Source organism: Bombus vancouverensis, chromosome 12, assembly GCF_051014615.1.
Source record: "Bombus vancouverensis nearcticus chromosome 12, iyBomVanc1_principal, whole genome shotgun sequence".
Classification (NCBI taxonomy): Eukaryota; Metazoa; Arthropoda; class Insecta; order Hymenoptera; family Apidae; genus Bombus; species Bombus vancouverensis.
This window is the reverse complement of record NC_134922.1, coordinates 3,996,031-4,014,246: the sequence shown is the minus strand read 5'-3', so window position 1 is coordinate 4,014,246 and position 18,216 is coordinate 3,996,031. Positions and strand designations below refer to the sequence as shown.

General features: G+C 37.4%; 2 protein-coding genes across 2 annotated transcripts in view; one reads left to right on the top strand and one right to left on the bottom strand.

Moving 5' to 3' along the window:
- Positions 1-18,216, bottom strand: part of LOC117165029 (uncharacterized) — a 474,023-nt gene that overhangs the window by 193,669 nt on the left and 262,138 nt on the right. The window contains exons 1-4 of the mRNA XM_076623413.1: positions 7,265-7,458; positions 6,843-6,989; positions 6,560-6,687; positions 2,017-2,148 (exon numbers count right to left, since the gene is read on the bottom strand). Of these exons, the coding sequence (XP_076479528.1) occupies positions 2,017-2,148; positions 6,560-6,687; positions 6,843-6,989; positions 7,265-7,292 (435 nt within the window). The 5' untranslated portion in view covers positions 7,293-7,458. Of the gene's footprint in view, positions 1-2,016; positions 2,149-6,559; positions 6,688-6,842; positions 6,990-7,264 lie in introns of the transcript that reaches the window.
- The window catches only part of dpr1 (defective proboscis extension response 1), a 443,679-nt gene that overhangs the window by 210,286 nt on the left and 215,177 nt on the right, over positions 1-18,216 (top strand). The gene's annotated exons all lie outside the window — the stretch shown is intronic.

Below are 18,216 nucleotides of genomic sequence, written 5' to 3'. Positions count from 1 at the left end.
CAAAATCGGTATAGCCACATATTGTAAGCAGCTACGTCGGTGGTCCATTAATTACACCGACTAATTCCGCGAATTGGTCATTAAGGATCAGCTGTTCCGCACTTAATGTCAAGCTAACCGCGCAGTTCACTTCGTTCCTGATCCAACGATAGTCAGTGTTCCTTCGTACGACACGGGACACTGTAATTGGTTTGTTGGAGCTTAACTAACTACCGGATAAAGTCGAACGAACCGGCCGCCGTTTAAGCACGGATTATCCAGAACGAGGTGAACAATATTTACTGCTAATTGCCGGGCTTTAGTTTCCCCGATTTATTTCCGCGATAAGAAAATCTGGCGAACACGCAGCTGCCCATAGGGTCCTCTTTTTTTCGACCAAGTATTTTTATCTAATTTTGACGCTATCAGTCTCTCTTCCCTTACACTGACACACTGATTTCCATTGGAGATTTGTTACTTCGAAGCTAGGATTTTTATGGAAATCTAACACCTTTTTCGAGTACCAAGAAACAAAGGAAATTATTGATATTATAATAAACATATTTTTCTAAGAAAATTGTTAGGTTTTGTACGCTCCTTTTATAAGGATTTGGTTCTGCAAGGTTTTTAAATGAACGTTGTAGAGAATTCGAGTTCGCTGTTTAAATATGAGATTGAAAACCTTTCTCTTTCCATTTTAAATCTCTTAAAACGAATTTAACAGGATGGTATGAAACGAGAAAGTGGTTTCAAGGATCTTATATTTTACGTATGAAAAGAAAAGCATCGTTAACGTGAACGTGCCTTTAGAAACGTAGCGGCTAATTATTTCTTTGGCCGTTGAACATATAAAAGAATATCTAAACGGGGACGTTCAAGCGATGCGTACGTAAAATTATAAATTCCCGAGTACATAGAAAATTCCTACGTCTTTTTAAACGCTTAACAAGGGAGACCCAATTTCACAGTGGGCAATATGAATTTTTATCATGGAACTCGACTTATTCACTGAGTTATCTCCGCTGCAATTCCAGATCTTCATTCGTCATAAAAACGCTACATAATTCGCGCGTCGTACGGAAGATTTAATCTCACAAATGAGATTCGAATACTAGCTCACCCTGGACGGTGCATTAAACAGGAATATCCTGCGAGCTTAAGCACACCTTTTGCCAAGAAAAAATTAGCTCATTCGAACGTGCCCGCGCAGAGAAAACGAAACTGCCGCTGATCTAGCAATTAACTCACCTGGAATTCTGCCAACTATTTATATCGCGCTATTATCATACGTTTCGTTCCGAGACTAGGCCTAAATAGTTATGCTTATCTTATCGTAATTTAGACATTGCTCGACGAATTAAAATATTCCAACTACATATCCTAATAAGATTTTCGTAACGCGTTTATTAAATTGAACGTGGCAACTTATAGAAAAAAAACATCTGAAGGGTTTGTTTAATCTTCTATTTTGTATTATTTAAAAATGATTATTTTATATTTTTCTGGAAAAGGATATTATACAATGGCTCTCGAAAGTATTCGATTACTTACCATAGAAAACTTTTATGTAAATGTAGTAACAGCGACAGTATTAAACCACAAAGCAAATGAAATAAATAATCGATTTTATTATCGTAGATTAATAACGCAAGAGAATTCACACCACTCTATAGCGCGTAGATTTTAATTTCGGTATAAAAAGATCATTTATTTTTACTTGCGTTTCGCTTTCGCTAAATTCGCTTTCTCTAAAATTTTATAATGCGACAGAACAGAAAGTAAATAAATCCATGAAATTTAAAATGTTAAAAATTAACGATGCGACCAATGTTACAAACAACAATTCGTATTTTCAACGTGTTGAAGGCCACGCGTGAAATAAATTACTTTCAGTTACGTCGCTCTTCAAATGCATGTGCAGCGTGTTAAATTTAAAAATTGTTGCCCTATTAAAGAAACAGAGAATGTAAGTTGTCAAGTTTCCTCTTCGTAATATTTATTTGTATTTTATTCGTGGGAAATTATGTCCAAACTTACAACAGGATCACCCGACGTTTGATTCTCGTGAGCTTGAAATGATTCTGACGGCAGCCTGGATAGTTGCGGGTCCATGATAAGCCTCACGTTGACAGTGCTCTTCCACCACCTATACCACGGCGACACCTGGTCCTGACGAAAAGAAAAATGAGTTAACTGAAGTGGCGAAGGCAAAGGGGAAAATCTGTACAAGCGGTCGTTCTTTTCTGGTCGATTTAAATTATCTAGATAGTTTCGGTTGTCACGGCCAAAAGACACTCTGCTCGATAAATTAGACCAGAGTGGCTTCGAAGTGGCCAGGCTTCGAGCTAGCCTGATCGAAACCCGAGCGAAACTGATTCCGGGGTGTCACGTATTCAAGATAATTCTTAATTAAATGTGCACCGGCTGGATTTCGATTCGACTACTCGACGGGAATTGAATTTATGCAACCAGGAACAAGATTTTGCTTGAAATTCTTGTCCCGTTTCTGTTGAGATATTCGCTTCAAAGATGTGATTTACCCTTTCTAGGAATCACTTGCTCCGGTTTCCCTGTAATCTGTTACTTTATACGTATTTTCCGTAATGATCGTGGTATCGAGAAACAAATGGAATTATGTGATGGGAATTGAAATTGAGAAATGTTTTCTCTAAGGGATTAAGAGTGTTTTTGTAGAATCGGAAAATTTCTCAAATTTTTCCAAATAGCATTGTTTAGTATCGTAACGATACAAACACATCTGTGTCATTTTATATATATTAAATTGGAATGAAATATTTTGTACACTTTCGTACAGTAGATTCCATAACGAATATCCGATCATTCGTGGGTATCAATAGTATTTGAAATTTACTATATGAAAGCAATTCGTTTTGAATTTTAAAAACATTGTTTTGCTTTCGAACGCAAACTTGTATGTTTTTTTCTCCAATTATTATTAAGAACTCTGAAGGTTTCTAGAACATCCCAATGGAATGGAAATTTATTTCGTAATTTTTTGAAGATGAAACGTGGAACAGCACAGTTAGATTCTCCTAATTTCCTACTATAAATGTTACACTATATGTGCTATGAAAAGTATCTCATACCATTTGATGAAATTTATCGTAAACCTCTTCATAGTATGAATGTGGAATATCATCTAAATTAAAGATTTTTCACGTGAACAAGTTAATACCTTTTGGGGAGAATATCGAGCTGGGTGGACGAGTGCGTTTAAAAAATATGAGACATTTAAAAAACGAAATTGACTTTCGTATGCTCTCTCTCTCTCTCTTAAAATTAACGATATCGTATGATGCATCTGTAGAAGAAGATCATTCGATTTATATGTGAAATATTTTCGACATTATCGATAGTTTCGAGTTAACTACTGCTCCGACAAATAAACAGTATACGTGAGGGTGCAAGTTATTAGATATTTTGTTATCAGCTATCGGTGTCCAATATCATGAAACATTGGACGTAAACCATGTAATATCAAGTATAAAGCGACAGCAGAAATTCCACCGCGAGTTCGCTATATTTTTACAGCTTCTATCAACCGTAGTCAAGATCCAAAGGATGAAAGGAACTGCTAGCGATTCCTGGTACGGCCAGCTCTTTCGTTTTTCAATATCTTGCTGCTCTTTTTACTCCTTTCTTCTTGCCCTTTTCCTCCATTTTTTTTGTCTTTCACGTTCTTCGTGTCTTCGTTACTTTGTCCCGCCTTCTAGTCGAGGCAATTTTATAACAGCTTTCTTCTTTGTAAACTCGAGAACTCGGACCGAGCTGTACTCAAGAAATATAGTCAGAAACTGACGTGTAATTTTCTGCCTCAAAGCGATTGTCTTCTTTAGACATCAACTCGATTGTACGTTGGAAATTTTCATCGATGTTTCCCTTCTTCCGCTTTATCTTTCTTAAATCTCTGAGAAGTTATGGGAATCGTAGTTTCTAGTGCGTTACATTGAGAAATAACTTTTATAAGAGTCGATCGATGCGTTACAGTGAAGACACACAAAGGCAATTTGCCATTGATCGTCTCAGCTACTTTACGCACCGATATTCTCTCAGCTAAGTTTGTTTCTCTTTAAGATCGCGAGGATGTCTTTTCAAATTCCTTCACTTCTCTGTGCATTCTCTTCCCTTTCGATACTCAAATATCAAAAGTTGCAAATATAAATATATCTTACACAGAAGATTCTACAGAAAACGCAAACGAAATTTGCTGTTTCATATATACATTCTAATATCCTATTCTATTTTACCAAACACTGAAGACCAGCCAAAAATTTCATTGCAGAAATTTCCTTTCTTTTCTACCACCAGTGTTCTCCGCGGACATGTACTATCATCGTGGAATTTTGTTTAAAATTAGAAATAATCGAACCGTGTCCTACGAGGAAGAAAACCAGTCAGCGACAAACTTTATTAACCGGATAGCTGTCGTTCCATTTACCAAATGCACGCCTTCGCATGTCTTTCGCGTTATTTTCTTAGCCAGAAAGAGTGTGTCGCGGCACGTTTGTTCCGGTTCACTTGGCTGACGCGTTCCATTCACGCAGCCAAGCGTTGACTCACCTGTTTCACCTCTCGGGCCGCGACTTAATGCATCTGCTCCGAGGCAGCTTGTTATCTGGGTCGGCGGAATCGTGTCGCATAAACATAAACCGCGAAAGACAGTCGCAGCCACCACACGGGCGCATCGTAAAAGGCCGTCGACCTAGACCTGCCTCGGAGCTACCTCGAAATGCGCCGTGTCTCTAGCGACAACCGCTGCGATATTTTTACCCTCGAACGAAATACTCGATACACTCGGCGTCGTGAGCTTGAAAATTCTCGCGAAGAAACAACGGGCGTGAATAAAACGCGGGCTACGTTTACCTCAGGGGAAACCAGGTTCGTTCCTCGGGCGGAAACGAATTTGGAAACGCGTCGCTGCTTTTCAGAGACGCCTCGTTCCGGGATAATTGCGTTTCCCTGGCAGGAAAGTCTTTTAACCCCCCTGGCTTATGGCTATGCAGTCATTCCAGTAACGGAGATTATGATCGAATTGTGGTAAACAAGGCTTCCATTCGTGATTTCCGTATTTGCGTTGGGACGTTGGGTCTGCACAGGTTCTAATGTGTGGAATTTAACAGTAACAGGTGTATTTAATAACGACAGAGTTGTTTTAGATTGAACTTAGATTTCCTTCGACTGCTATTTCTGCTTTCTTCAACTTTGTTGTGATTCTCGAATTTTTATACGCGTGGAGGATGAAGGTACACTTATCACAGACAACTTTCATGTATCTATATATTGCATTTATTAGGTGTATGAAACCTTTTAAAATTTCATTGGCACACAACGTGCATAATTATGTTCATCAAAGCTAGCTACAATTATTCGAGTACTTTCATGAGCCTCTGTATTTGTCAAAATCGGAACAAGTTCTATTATTCTCCCTATAAAATATTCGTATGTTTAAGCGAAACACGTCAAGACCCGATAAGAACAAAGGTGATGAGTCACGAGTTTCCGTCTGGCCACCTCGCGAATACACCGGATGGATTTACAGTTGCGAGAAAGAAAAAGTGAGACGCGGTACCATTAAAAGGATTACTCGCGGCAAGAATATGCCTAGAATTTCTGCGAAAGATCAGTCCGTGGCTGACACAAAAAAATTTCTCAAGTTCTCGAGATTACGCCGGGGCCATTAAAAAATTTGTTAGGAATCGCGTTACTTATTGTAATTAGCATTGCTGTCTATAAATATATATATGGCGTGCTATCGTCTGTTAAACTGAGAAATAAAATAGTACATCTCGAGAAGGTACTTCGTCCAAGAATGTTTAAAATACCCACTGTTTTGGCACGGTAATCGCTTTTTTCGTGTACGTATTCAGAAAACTGAGTCCATTGTGTCACGGAATAAATGGAGAATTTATTATCAGATTTACCGGTTGCTTACAAAGCTAACTCAGCAACAGCCGGTCGGTTAATTGCAAGAACGCGACCCGTCGCTGGGGATGGCAAACAGGAGTTAAATACGTTTTATTATAATACTGGTTAATGCTTATGTGTATAGATCTACGCCGTACGTCTTTTAAGGGCGGTTTTCATTACAGATAGAAGCAAAATGAGATAAAGTAATTATTTAAAGAAACGTAATCAGTCAATGGAAGAGCTGATATTGTGAATATTTATTGCCACAAAGCAATCGGTTTGAGGAAGTAGGAGATTATCAAATTTTATATTGTTTTAAAAAAAATGATCTTGGATTCAAACGATGCTTTGGGTTAAAATATTTGTGATTAGTTTAGGGATTTTAAGAAAATTTATATTTTTCTAAACAACCGTAAATCGAATGGAATTTAACTAATATTTGATTTTGAATATTTCATATATTTTTACATATTTGTATATTCTTCACATTTCTGCATCTTTACATTTCTAAGTTTTCGTTTTAAATCTTTAAATTTTCCATAAATGCATAAACATCCCCAGTCTACTTATGATACTGAGGTAGAAAGTAACATTTCCCTTTATGTGCGGCGATGTTACATACATACATATTTTGAATTAAAAATATAATTACCTTCCCGAGTAAATAGACCGTTGTAATGTAACCCAGTACCACGATGGTGAGAAAAAACCATATAGCTCCTCTTGTCCAGAGTTTGGAAATTCCAATCTTATTTCCCTCGATGACGAAATATTGCATACCTACGTTTTAACAGGCGTATAAACGTAATTAACGTATTTTCAGTTATAATTTTATCGCAGTCAGAGTGTCAAATTTTAATCTACGTATGTACGCGAAATAAACGTAAATTTTACCGTAATTTTGCTTCGCTATTTGTTATTGCAAGTTGACTCACCTAAGAGACAAACTGTTACCAAACCCACAGTAACGACGGAAAGTAATGTGAAGATAAGCAAATCTGACTGTATGTTTCTACGATTCCTGGGGTGAGTAATCCATATCCTCAACGATTCTGGCCTGAAGGTTCCCATAAAAGTGATCACTATACAGGTCGAAAACAAGTTGAATGTCATGTGTTATTTTCTATGCAAAATCGAGTATCTTTCATCAAATATTCCACATTTATTTTAATTTAAACCACAATTCATTGGATAATCATTACCACGCTAGCAATATTATTTCTTTTTTTATTTTCGTTTTGAAAACTTTTATAGCGTCGGTACTTAATTCTTAATCGTTCAGGGAATCAAACCTCGAACGAGCAAAACGCGCGTAATTACAATCTTAAAATATGGAATTCTGAAATTTGATGCTTACCATCGATAACGAGGTGTTTCGATAACATTGAAGTGATAACGGCATAATTCGCAATAAGATCGGCACGACTGATTCAACCATCTTTCCAAACATGCTAAATGCACGTAAGCCAGCGATCCTTTGCATCTACACAAATTATGTTTCATTCTAGGAAAATATATAAGTATAGCAAACAGCATTGAGAAAGTATTTCATGTACATGACAAAGATTTAGTATTTTCGCAAAATGAAGTGTTTTTTGTCTGTGGAATTTCCGTCTGTCAAGCATATATTGGCTTTTCCTATAACTAAGAGAGTAAAAGCTTTACATATAAGAATATATGGTCAGAAAGTTTATAATTAAAATAGCATAAACTAGAGGAAAAGAATAAAAAACTGACAAAAGACGTAGGTTTGTGCGATCTTTTATTCTTATTATTTGTTATACATACTATATTCCGGTCGTATGCAGCGTATCTCGCGCAAGTTGAAACGTACACCGAGCAACGCCTAATTCCATTCTCAAATTTCTGACAAATGTGACGTAGAAGCCAATTTTCTCATATCCTTATACTGTTCCTTTTATCGCTACAGTACCTTTCTCTGGTGTTCTCACGTTGCTTTTACGTCCTTAGAGTCTTTTTCCTGCTGTCCTTACGATGTTTTTTATTACTAGAATCTTTCGTTCCGCGGTCGGGATTGATAGAATTTTTCGATAGAATAGAATTATTATTTTATTATTATTTATTATTTTATTATTATTATTATTATTTATATTATTATTTTTTTGATAGAATAGAATTATTTGCTTGAATATGGAAATTTTCCTACATCCCAATTTCACCGTAACAGTGTGTTCTTCTATCAAGTAAAGTACTACCAAAATAAAACTCGTGGCTTAATAGATTACTTCCTGTTACTGTTTCGAGATTGGCAGTGTCTAAGTAGTAGTTTAGACCGGAAGGAAGTCCCTCAGAAATGACCGCAGAGGTCAGGTAGTCGCTATGAATTATTTTGGAGAAAGTAACCGCTGGTGTCACCGCTAACTGACCACAGAGTGGACGTCGTTTAAACCAGGCAGTTGGCAGCTTTGGACATTCGGAATTAATTAGAATTGTCCGTGAAAAACGCATGCCATCCTACACAGAACTTTGGCGATCGATACTACTCTACCTGCAAGAGCATCTATCACCAACCAGCTGTTCCGCGGTATACGCCTATGCTAAACTTCGTTGTGCCAGCAAAGCCAGGAGAGGATTCTATGGTCCAGAATAAGATGAAAATCAAGAATGACAAAATTATGTTGGAAGCTTCATTTCTAAGAAAATCTACTTTGAAAACTTGTGAAACTTGTGTGAATTTAGTTATGAAACACTCTGACCTGCACGAGTCACGTGCTTCGAGCATTACTGGTTGATCCAGTTTCTATGACTGTCATTAAATACTTGTTTCATTGCAAGTTTGGAGCGTGATTTAAGGACAAATCCAACGGATAGAAGGAACAATTTATTTCGATTAAATATTATTTATATCGTCATCTGGGACAGATGGAGGCGAAAAGTAAGCTAGTTCTTTGCTCGTAACGATATCGTCGTCACATTTTTCTCAACGAATCGACGGTCGATTGAATCTTGCATTTTACGAACGTGTCGCAAATTCGCATAATAAAAGTGTTCGCGCATACATCACGGTCTGCGCTCGATCTTATTTCCTTCTGGAGTATTCAGACTCCTTATATTTCACAGTAACATTCGAATAAGAAGAGAAGTTCAGTAAGTTTGAAAATTACGATCGCGACCATTCAGCGAAAGAGATTTGCATGCGACAGTTGTCTTACGTTTCACACGCTCTCTTAGTTCTCTCTTTCTCTTTTCATTTGATTCTATGAGAATTTCTTTCTTTTTCCTCTATTTTCTTTTCTTTTTTAGTTTCCACGAACCGAGCGTCTTTAATCACTTCGAGAGCGCGTTTCTCGAATTATTCGTTTCCGTGTTCCCGAACATGTTTTCATGCAAGACCACCCTTTTTAACACCATAATTCTCACGGCAGGTGTTAAAATTACGCTGCTACGGGAGCGTCGTTTCGCCGCCTGGTGAAACGCATCTTATTCAACTTCGTCGGAAGCATGTTTGCCTACTTTAGTAGGTTAAGATGGTTCTTTCAAGCGAGTACCCGCCGAAAGACACCGTTGAATAAGCTGAATCACGTAAAGTCTGCGAAATTTATACTTGCCATAGTTCGAGCGGACTTCGTCATGCGAGTTGGAAGCCGGCTGATACAAAAAGACGAGATGTGCTTCTGTTTTGCTAGGGAAATTTACCGTATAAGCAGTTCTAGCGTGTGTCTATTGAAGATACGAGGAGGTTGACTTAAACTAAATGGATGTCTGGTTTGAAATAGCAAGCGGAGCAGATAGATCCACATTTTTTCCCCGGTTATTATTAATGAATGTGTAGCAGAGAGACGCTTGTGAAATTAATAACAAACATGCTTGTATAATTTTACATTATAAACTTTCACGATGATTAAGTGACGTAATGCGACGAGGTTCTCCCGGTTTCAATCGTCTTTTTAATCGTACATTTTATTCTCGCGTTCCAAACGTTCCACTTCATCTTTTCAATTTCAACTCTGTCTCGAACATTATTATTATTATTATGAAATATCTCTGAATGTGTGGAAATTTGTACAACCAGTTAGTTTCAACATCTAGCGATTTCTTTCTAAGAAAAATAAATACTAATTATCTTTCCTGACCTTAATAAATTCTTTATCCACATTCTAACTAAACTTGCTAGAAAAATTGACAAGTTTCATAAATGGAGTAAAAGCTTTTCCAAGTTATCAGTATGAATAGCAGAAACAAATTTATATATGCACGCAATTAACAATTAACACAAATGTGTATTTTATATTACAGGTAAGAACCGTCGCGTCAAACCGCAAACTAATGTTCACGTAAAACCTGCAAAGTGGTAAAGTAGTTTATTCCAATGGTCTTATTTTACTCTGTAGTTACACGATTTCATTTTGCGCATTTCGGTTTTTCAATTTCAAACTGAAACCATTTAATCCCATTCAGACCGTTTCTATTTACCATGAACGAAGTAGGTTACGGATAAACAAGGCGCGCAGAAATTAAGAGAAAAAGATGATAGAACGTTACGATCGTTCACACGAGACTCGAATGAATTACTTTCCACCGCGTAAATGTGAAGTACGTTCTGTATGTATATTTACGTTATGGAGCGGATGATCCCTTACCGCGTAGGTCGTCCAAGTTAATTAATCCATTTCAGTCGGAGAATACTGTTCCTGGACAAACAAACTCTAAACATCCATGCGGATGACATTCCACGGCTCGTCGGTTTCTCTCGGTCTCTGTATCGCGAAGAGAATTTTAAATATGCGTTTCATTACTTACGCGCGTCCGCGATTTCATAGCTGGCCAGGAAACGAGATGCGTTTAAAGAATTCAGCGTACCTATTATTCAGCCCTTTCAGTCTTCTCCGACGAGACGGCCGTGTAAAAGAAAACTCGAAAAAAATTCTAAAAAAAGAAGTAAATGGGAAGACAGGGAAAAACGCACCTCGTGTGTACGAACAGTGATTTTTCTATTTTGCTTGAGGTGCTGCACGTAGATAACGTTTCCATTAACTTGCTCTACTCCTTTAGAACGCGTTTCATGTAACTTGCTCTTTGCTTTCGTTTTTTCTTCTATTCTTTTTTTTTCGTAATTTAAATTGCTTCATCGTTATATATTTTGCACGGATGTTTGATATGTTTAATATACTTAACGCATTATTAGGATCTCTTTGTGTTGTTCGTGGGGATCTTATGCGAACGAGACCACGTTAGTTTTTAACATTGTAACGTAAGTGGCGGATCAAGTTTGCGGACAAAAAAGGCCGGTGTCTTTTGAAACTAAATTAAAAGGTACAGAGATCAGGTTTCAGACAAGAATTTACACAAGAATTTGTCGTTATAGTAACAAGTGTAATAAAGTTAGAAGACTAATTGACTCGACATTATACATTTGTAACGTAAACTGTGCGCTACTTTTGCGGAACTTCGTCTAACTACTTCGACTAACTTCGGAAGATATGTGTATTAACCTGTTTCATGGAGGTTACAAACAATCTTAGTTCTTATTATTACTGAACAGATAAATGCTACATCTAATCTTTATACGAGCCTATACTTTCAAGCTAATACCCGTAAAACAACGATTGCGATTAATCGATTACTAGAAGAAGTTTTGATCTCATATGCTACTCATATTAAGTCGACTAGGTATAATTCGCTGCTTTGAAATGGAATGCTCAATTTCCACAACGATGAATGGATAAATAATTGCATTTTTGAATCCAGATCAGATTCGGTTAAACTTTTGTCAATAAAGTCATATCATTCGCGTCTCATTATGGCGAATGAAATTTCGAAATGTTCTATCACGCGTACAGTACGTACAAATAAGAGTTCTCTGTGATAAATGTACAAAGACTTTTGCGAGCCATCTATCTTACTAATAATATATTAGATTATCCGAAAAGTGTCTTTCTTTCGCAAACGTGTTTTTTACAACAGTGCACCTTCATACAAATGTAAAACCAAGTCTGTGAAATGTTTATCTCAACAGAACAAAATGGATTGTACTTAATTTGACAAAATAATATAAAACAAAAAAACGTTGTACGTCTATTGTTTCCTCATAAAACGAAATAACTTTTCCGACAACCTAGTACAAATCTAACTCGCGCCATTCATCTGAGATTTCTCCCTCACTCCGACGAAAAGCAGCCATATCGAAGCCTACCGCAAGACCTATTAAAATCAATCACGTATTCAAGAAAGACTCCTCTGAGATTTGTAGCCGTCTCTCGTGCCGAGTATATGTCCGATCCGATTCTAATCCAGACATAGATAGGGCTCAAACGCAGCTCTCGCAAGGGATCCATCGCGACCGTACTAATCTCAATGACGAATTGCATAAGCAGGTCAGCGTGCACGTGGGCTTCTGTTAATCCACGTGAACAGGCTCGCGGACTCGTCCTGTCACTTTTGTTCGACTCATCGCGCATTCGAGTTACACAACGCCACGAGATTAAATAATGGCGACGCGCCTCGACATAAACGTACGAAAGTGTTACGTAAACGTACACGTACGAATGTAAATGTGTACATGTAACAGACGAACGCTCTTGACGGGCCCTTAGACGCGTCGCGGCGCTTTCAGACACAAGAACGCGACGGCAAGGTGACGCAACGTTGGACGAAGCCGTGGGACGAACGAAGGAAAGAAATAGGTCGCGCGATACGCGTGTCATTCCACGAGAATTCTCGCGAGGGCCACCGGTGAGTTAAGTTTCTCGCGGCGTGTCACTCCGGGCGGGAAGAGGAGCAGGGAAGCAGAGGGCGCGGGAAATAAACGGCCAAGGGAAGCGTGGAAAGAGTAGAGAGAGAGAGAGAGAGAGAGAGAGAGAGTAAATGGCAGGTGGCTGAAGGGAAACGGGTGAAAACAGGCAAAACCAGGCTAGAAAAAGGGGAGAAAGGAAGAAAAGGGAAATAAAAAGCGGAGAGAGGCATAGCGCACCGCTGAGATTTTTATTCACACATTGAAAACACTGTGGGTGTCCCACTGTGGGTGACTTTAGCGGGTTGCTGCGGCGAGATTAAAATTGTAGAACACCGGGACGTGTTCTCAATTCGATTAAGAAGGGTTAGAAGCATCGCGGGGTTGCAAGGTTGCGGTAAGCAAGCGGTTCGTGCAAACGGAGCTACCAATTGCGAATAAGGGATCGTCTCATCAGTACTGTGTTTTATTGAAACGATTTATAGCGGGGATAATGTTCATAGATTTACCTCGTGAGCATCGTTGGGGCTGTTAAAAGGAAAGAAGAATGATTCTAATTTTTACTCCGTGATCGCGTTCCCCTCTTCCACTAAAGAAATCTAATTCCAAGGAAACGCGGTGGTTGTTAAATGAGACCCAAGGGAACGTTTTGCCACAAGTTCCGCCACAATTCGTTCATTTTCTTTAAAAGTCTTTTGCTTAGGAACAAAAGTGTTAATATTCAGGATCTACATACAGAAGTATCATTATTATATGATATAAAATCGTAGTATAATCTTTAGATTCTTCTAACACAGGGCTGTCTCACTAGTTTACAATTGTTAACTCTGAAGTTATCTTCGCCGTGTTTCGGATTTCCATGGAAATTGTCAAAAATTGAGAGTATTTCCCTCGTATTTTATATCTATTACTTGGCAAAAGCTAGTACGACCAATTGGTTAGCTGAAATCTAGTTCTAGCGTCGTTTTGCACGAGAGACAGAGAATAATACTGTGGTTCAAGGTACGCGATTAACGTATCGGCGACCCGTGTTTGACGTGATTATTTTAGTCTTGTGAAAATACGCGTTAGTGAAATGTACATATCTATCGGCAAACGTGCACGTCATTGCATTCGATAAATTTGTGAGTATAATTCTGAAAGGATTCATTTCTACCAATAGGAATTGTTCCCAGCATTGGAGTGTTTGCCACCTGTTTCGACTTTCGTTTAAACAAATCACGATATAGTAAGTATTCCATCGTATTAGCAAGCCATGTAGAAACTAATTTATTTGCTAAATTTCTATTTTATCAAAAGAGGCTTATCGGTCACATTCGTTCCATGAATCGTTTTTTTTTTTCATCTCTAAGAGGAAAAGCTGTTTATGACTTCTAAAGTATCAATTTTTCGACTAACGAAATCTAACCACTCGCAAAGTCTACCACTTCAAATCCTCAATTAGACATTAGTCTCGTCCGAGGTAACAGAGATCGCGTCGGTAGTTAATGAATTAGTTTCGAAAGGCCTGGCGTCCTTGAATTTCAAACAACGTCGTCTGCTCAACGTTGATGGGATTTCGTAGTAATTAGTTGACACAGGATAATCATTACTTAATCGGGCAACGCGAGGATTAATTAGGATTCACGGCCCCGGAATTTTACTTGCAAAATTGTTTGCCTATCCTGCCGGACATTGTAAATGTGGGAATAGCAAGTGGCAGAGAAATGGACTACCCCATTTTAAGGCTGAGTTTAATAAGTTTATGCGCTTACGCGATTCAATATTGGCGCTCCGGATGAACTTCACATCGGTGAAATTTCATTGCTCGTAAAGTAGCCAGATAATTAGCGAGCAACGGCGGAATTTTCGAGCTATTAAGGCGAAATTTTTACAAGTGTACACTCGCATTTTTTATCTCGAAAGACGTTTAAAAATGATGGCCGACGTTAAAACATGGATGGAATATATTGAGCGATTTGCGTCAGAGGTCTGTCATTAACAAATTTCGATAAATCCTATCGAAGTGGAATTATAATATATAGGATATCTTAGGTTTTTTCTAGGAAACGAAATTCTCGTTCCCTACAAAGAATTCTATTTTCTCATCTTTTGATTTGATGTTTTCTGTTTGACTTGTAATATGTGAAGAAAGGTACGAAGTTACTGAATTGTTATTAATTGGCTACAGATTGACACAGCAATTAAAATGGTTCGTAATCGTAATATACTAAAAGTGAAAAGATTTGGAAATTGTGTTTGGTAAACTAACATGCCTTAGCTCGCGTTCAATTTCAGCGAATTGGAATCGTTAGTTCGCCTCTAAACGTCGATTTAACTTTAAATGAGCGATTAAGTCAAGATCTATGTGCTAAATCCGTACCTAACGAGCACGAATCTACGTAGTAATATTGTTAAATCAGTAAAAAATATCGCGAATTCGTCTGCTTCTTCGGAATTAACAAATTCTGAAATTAGCTTAGAGATAAAGCATTACAAAAATATCAAATGAAATTAATATCTAGCGTGCGAGAATAGTTAGAATGAAATGCGAGTATATCTAGGTAGGCTAGAAATTTCCATTTTTTAAAATTCAACAATAGTTTTCACAGTGCTTGCAGCACTCTTTTCATTTTGAGTTTATTACTTGAAAGCCCGAATTTTTTTTTCAAATATTTCCTCAAGACAAACGTGTCTTTAATAAAAGAGATTCTAGGGAGTTTTACACTAATCGAAGTTGCTGTGCATTAATGATCGCATGATCCATAGCACTGTCATTATTAAAATCTCATTAAAAAGTGAAATAATAATTCAAAAACTGAAATTCAAACATTCTAATAAAGACATTCCAATGAATTTCATTAATCCGCTATTAAAATTCTATCTCAACGAAATCTAACATTTTCTACATAATCGCAAGCACTTTGGTCTTCAAATATAGTCTTCGATATACATCATATAAAGTGTAGCTTATACCGCTATTAAATCCTCGAAATGATTTCCAGAAACGGTATAGCTTAGAGTTGAAAGCTCTCATTGAAATTCTCTTGAACACGAAGAACGTACACCATGAAACTCTCTAGAATCTCGAATCTCGGACGAAAGAGGGATCACGGCAAGCACATGGTCAGGAATGAATGTCCCGTAAAATGGGCCAGCCGTTCAATTGGTCGATGATACATTTACCTACAAGGTGAAATGAGCGGCTCCTTGGACGTGTTTGTGTGACATATTCGGCAGACGATGGAACCAACCGAGACCAGGCTGCGGGTAAGCCGGTGTTGTTGGCCGAGCCCGAGAGACATTTGCTGCGTGTCGCAGTCATTTAAATTGCAGGACGAACCCTCGGGGACGGTGACCGGTAGCATCGGGATGCCGTGCTCGTGATCCAAGTTAACTGCAATCGAAGAGAAGGATACACACGAACCGGTGCATATGTATGATCCAGCACGCTCCCTACGCGTTTACTTACACCCTATTCGACGTAATGGCCGGCTTTCTGTGAAATTCGCTGCTTCGAATATCGATTAACACTCTACGGAGTTCGATATATTGAAATGTTTTCGGGCCGATTCCAATAACATGGTGAACAGACTTGAAGAATTTCAAACAAAGGATGTACTCTAAAGTTTAAATGCTACACGCTTATTTGCATTTGATTATTTTTGACAAGGTGTATTTTATTTGCACGCTCAAATCCAGACCAATACGAGTCTCGGACTAGCAATGTGAATGTTGAGATTTCGACAACGAGATAATCCTCCAAAACGTTCTAATTCTAACTCCGTGCATTCAATTAAATATCATTAAACCAGTCATTAAATATAATGATTTTCGAATGATATTTCATTAGGTTGCTATTTAACTAGAATTAGACTTTCTGTTATCTATAACTTCGCGAGTTTTTTTTACATAAATTGTTCGTCAAGCTCGTTTAATATCGTGACATTATTTTTAATATTACGAAAAAGATATGACAAGGTAGATAGATAAGGTACAAAGAAAAAATAATGAAATTTTTTGAACAATTTATCAATTAATTGTTAAGATATTATATAAATTTAAAATAACAGAAACCAAATACAGGAGGAAACGGAGAATATAGTGCATATGTATGATCCACCACGCTTTCCACGCATCTGCGTGTATTTACAGCCTATTAGGCGTAACGGCAGGCTTTGTGAGAATTTACTTCCCAGAATTAATCAATGCGAAATCTGATATTGCCCCTTGAATTACAAACAGGATGGTACTATTCGAACTGCAGATCCTTAGTTTTGCGATGACGCTAAATTTCGTTAATATCCCTTAGTCTCTGAGGGAGGGTTCGATAGAGATAATGATTTTACGATACCATGTTGCATGACTAGTATTCAAAGTCCCTTCCTTTGTTTGCAAATTAATATGTACGTCTTTTCGAATTAAGAAATACATTCAAATTTTGCATGGTAAACAATTGTCTGTGTAGCGATATTGAATTATGAAATTTGCCAAAAAATATCGAAATGCGGTAAAATAAATATAATGGGGGAAGTTAAGAATTTTTTAAAAATTACACAGAAAAAAATTTTCTCGAAAATGAGATATTAAATAATGCAATGTTTAGTAAAGCGTTGCACGTGTAAATACGATTGCCAGGAAATAAAATTCAATTTATTTTTCACGTGAGATTCTGTTTACGTTCCTTTCATCGGTACTTTGACTTTCCCGTCTCCCGTATTTTCTTTTTTCTGTGATGCAGAAAATTGAAATTGCCATTACAGGAAAAATTTGAATTTGCGACAGTGACGAACATTCATGCATTATCGTAAAAAGAAACGCAAGACAATAGAAAAATAAGATTCTGAGACTAATGAGATAAATAAATATTCGTATTCTAAGGGTAGGAAGCACAACACTTCCGATATTTGGTTACTGTCATAGAATTTTCAATGTTAATGATATGAAGTCAAAAGGGTTATTTTTTGTTTGTATTTCTACGTGATAACCATATCTTCTTCTATATATTTAAATAAATGTACAAAGAATGTTTTATTGTATGTAATCTCGAAAACATAGGAAGCGAATTTCATGTAATTTTAAGACGAATAACACAATCGATCTTCGAACTGGTGAACGTATTATAAAACACATAACCATTACATAAAATGAAATGCAAAATATATAAATAGGTATTGAATAACGAGTAACTTGTTATAACTAAAAATCCTTCAATTTCGCTTATACTCATATTTATTAAAAGAATAGAGTTAGATATTTAGATAAGTATGTACATACCTACTTGCATCACCGATGTGACAAATAGACACTGATGATAAAATATAACCAAACGAACGGTTTCTCGAGAAAGTCAGACCAAAGGGTTGCTCGAGAATAAGTCGATTCAGTAATTTCTGCAAGATCTGTTTCTTATTCCACGCGATCTTTCCGTATGTAAATGAGACGAAGAAGAAGAGCCAGCTGGAAAAGGGGAAACGATACCGGTTTAGATAACCGATAGAACTGTCAGTTCATCGTAGTGAAACGCGACGGCACGCCCTCTTTTACAGCCAACAGCTCTTCCCTTTTCGTTTTAAAGACAGCGGACGAACGAAAAAACAAATAAAAGAAAAAACGAACGAATAAACGATAATGTTGAA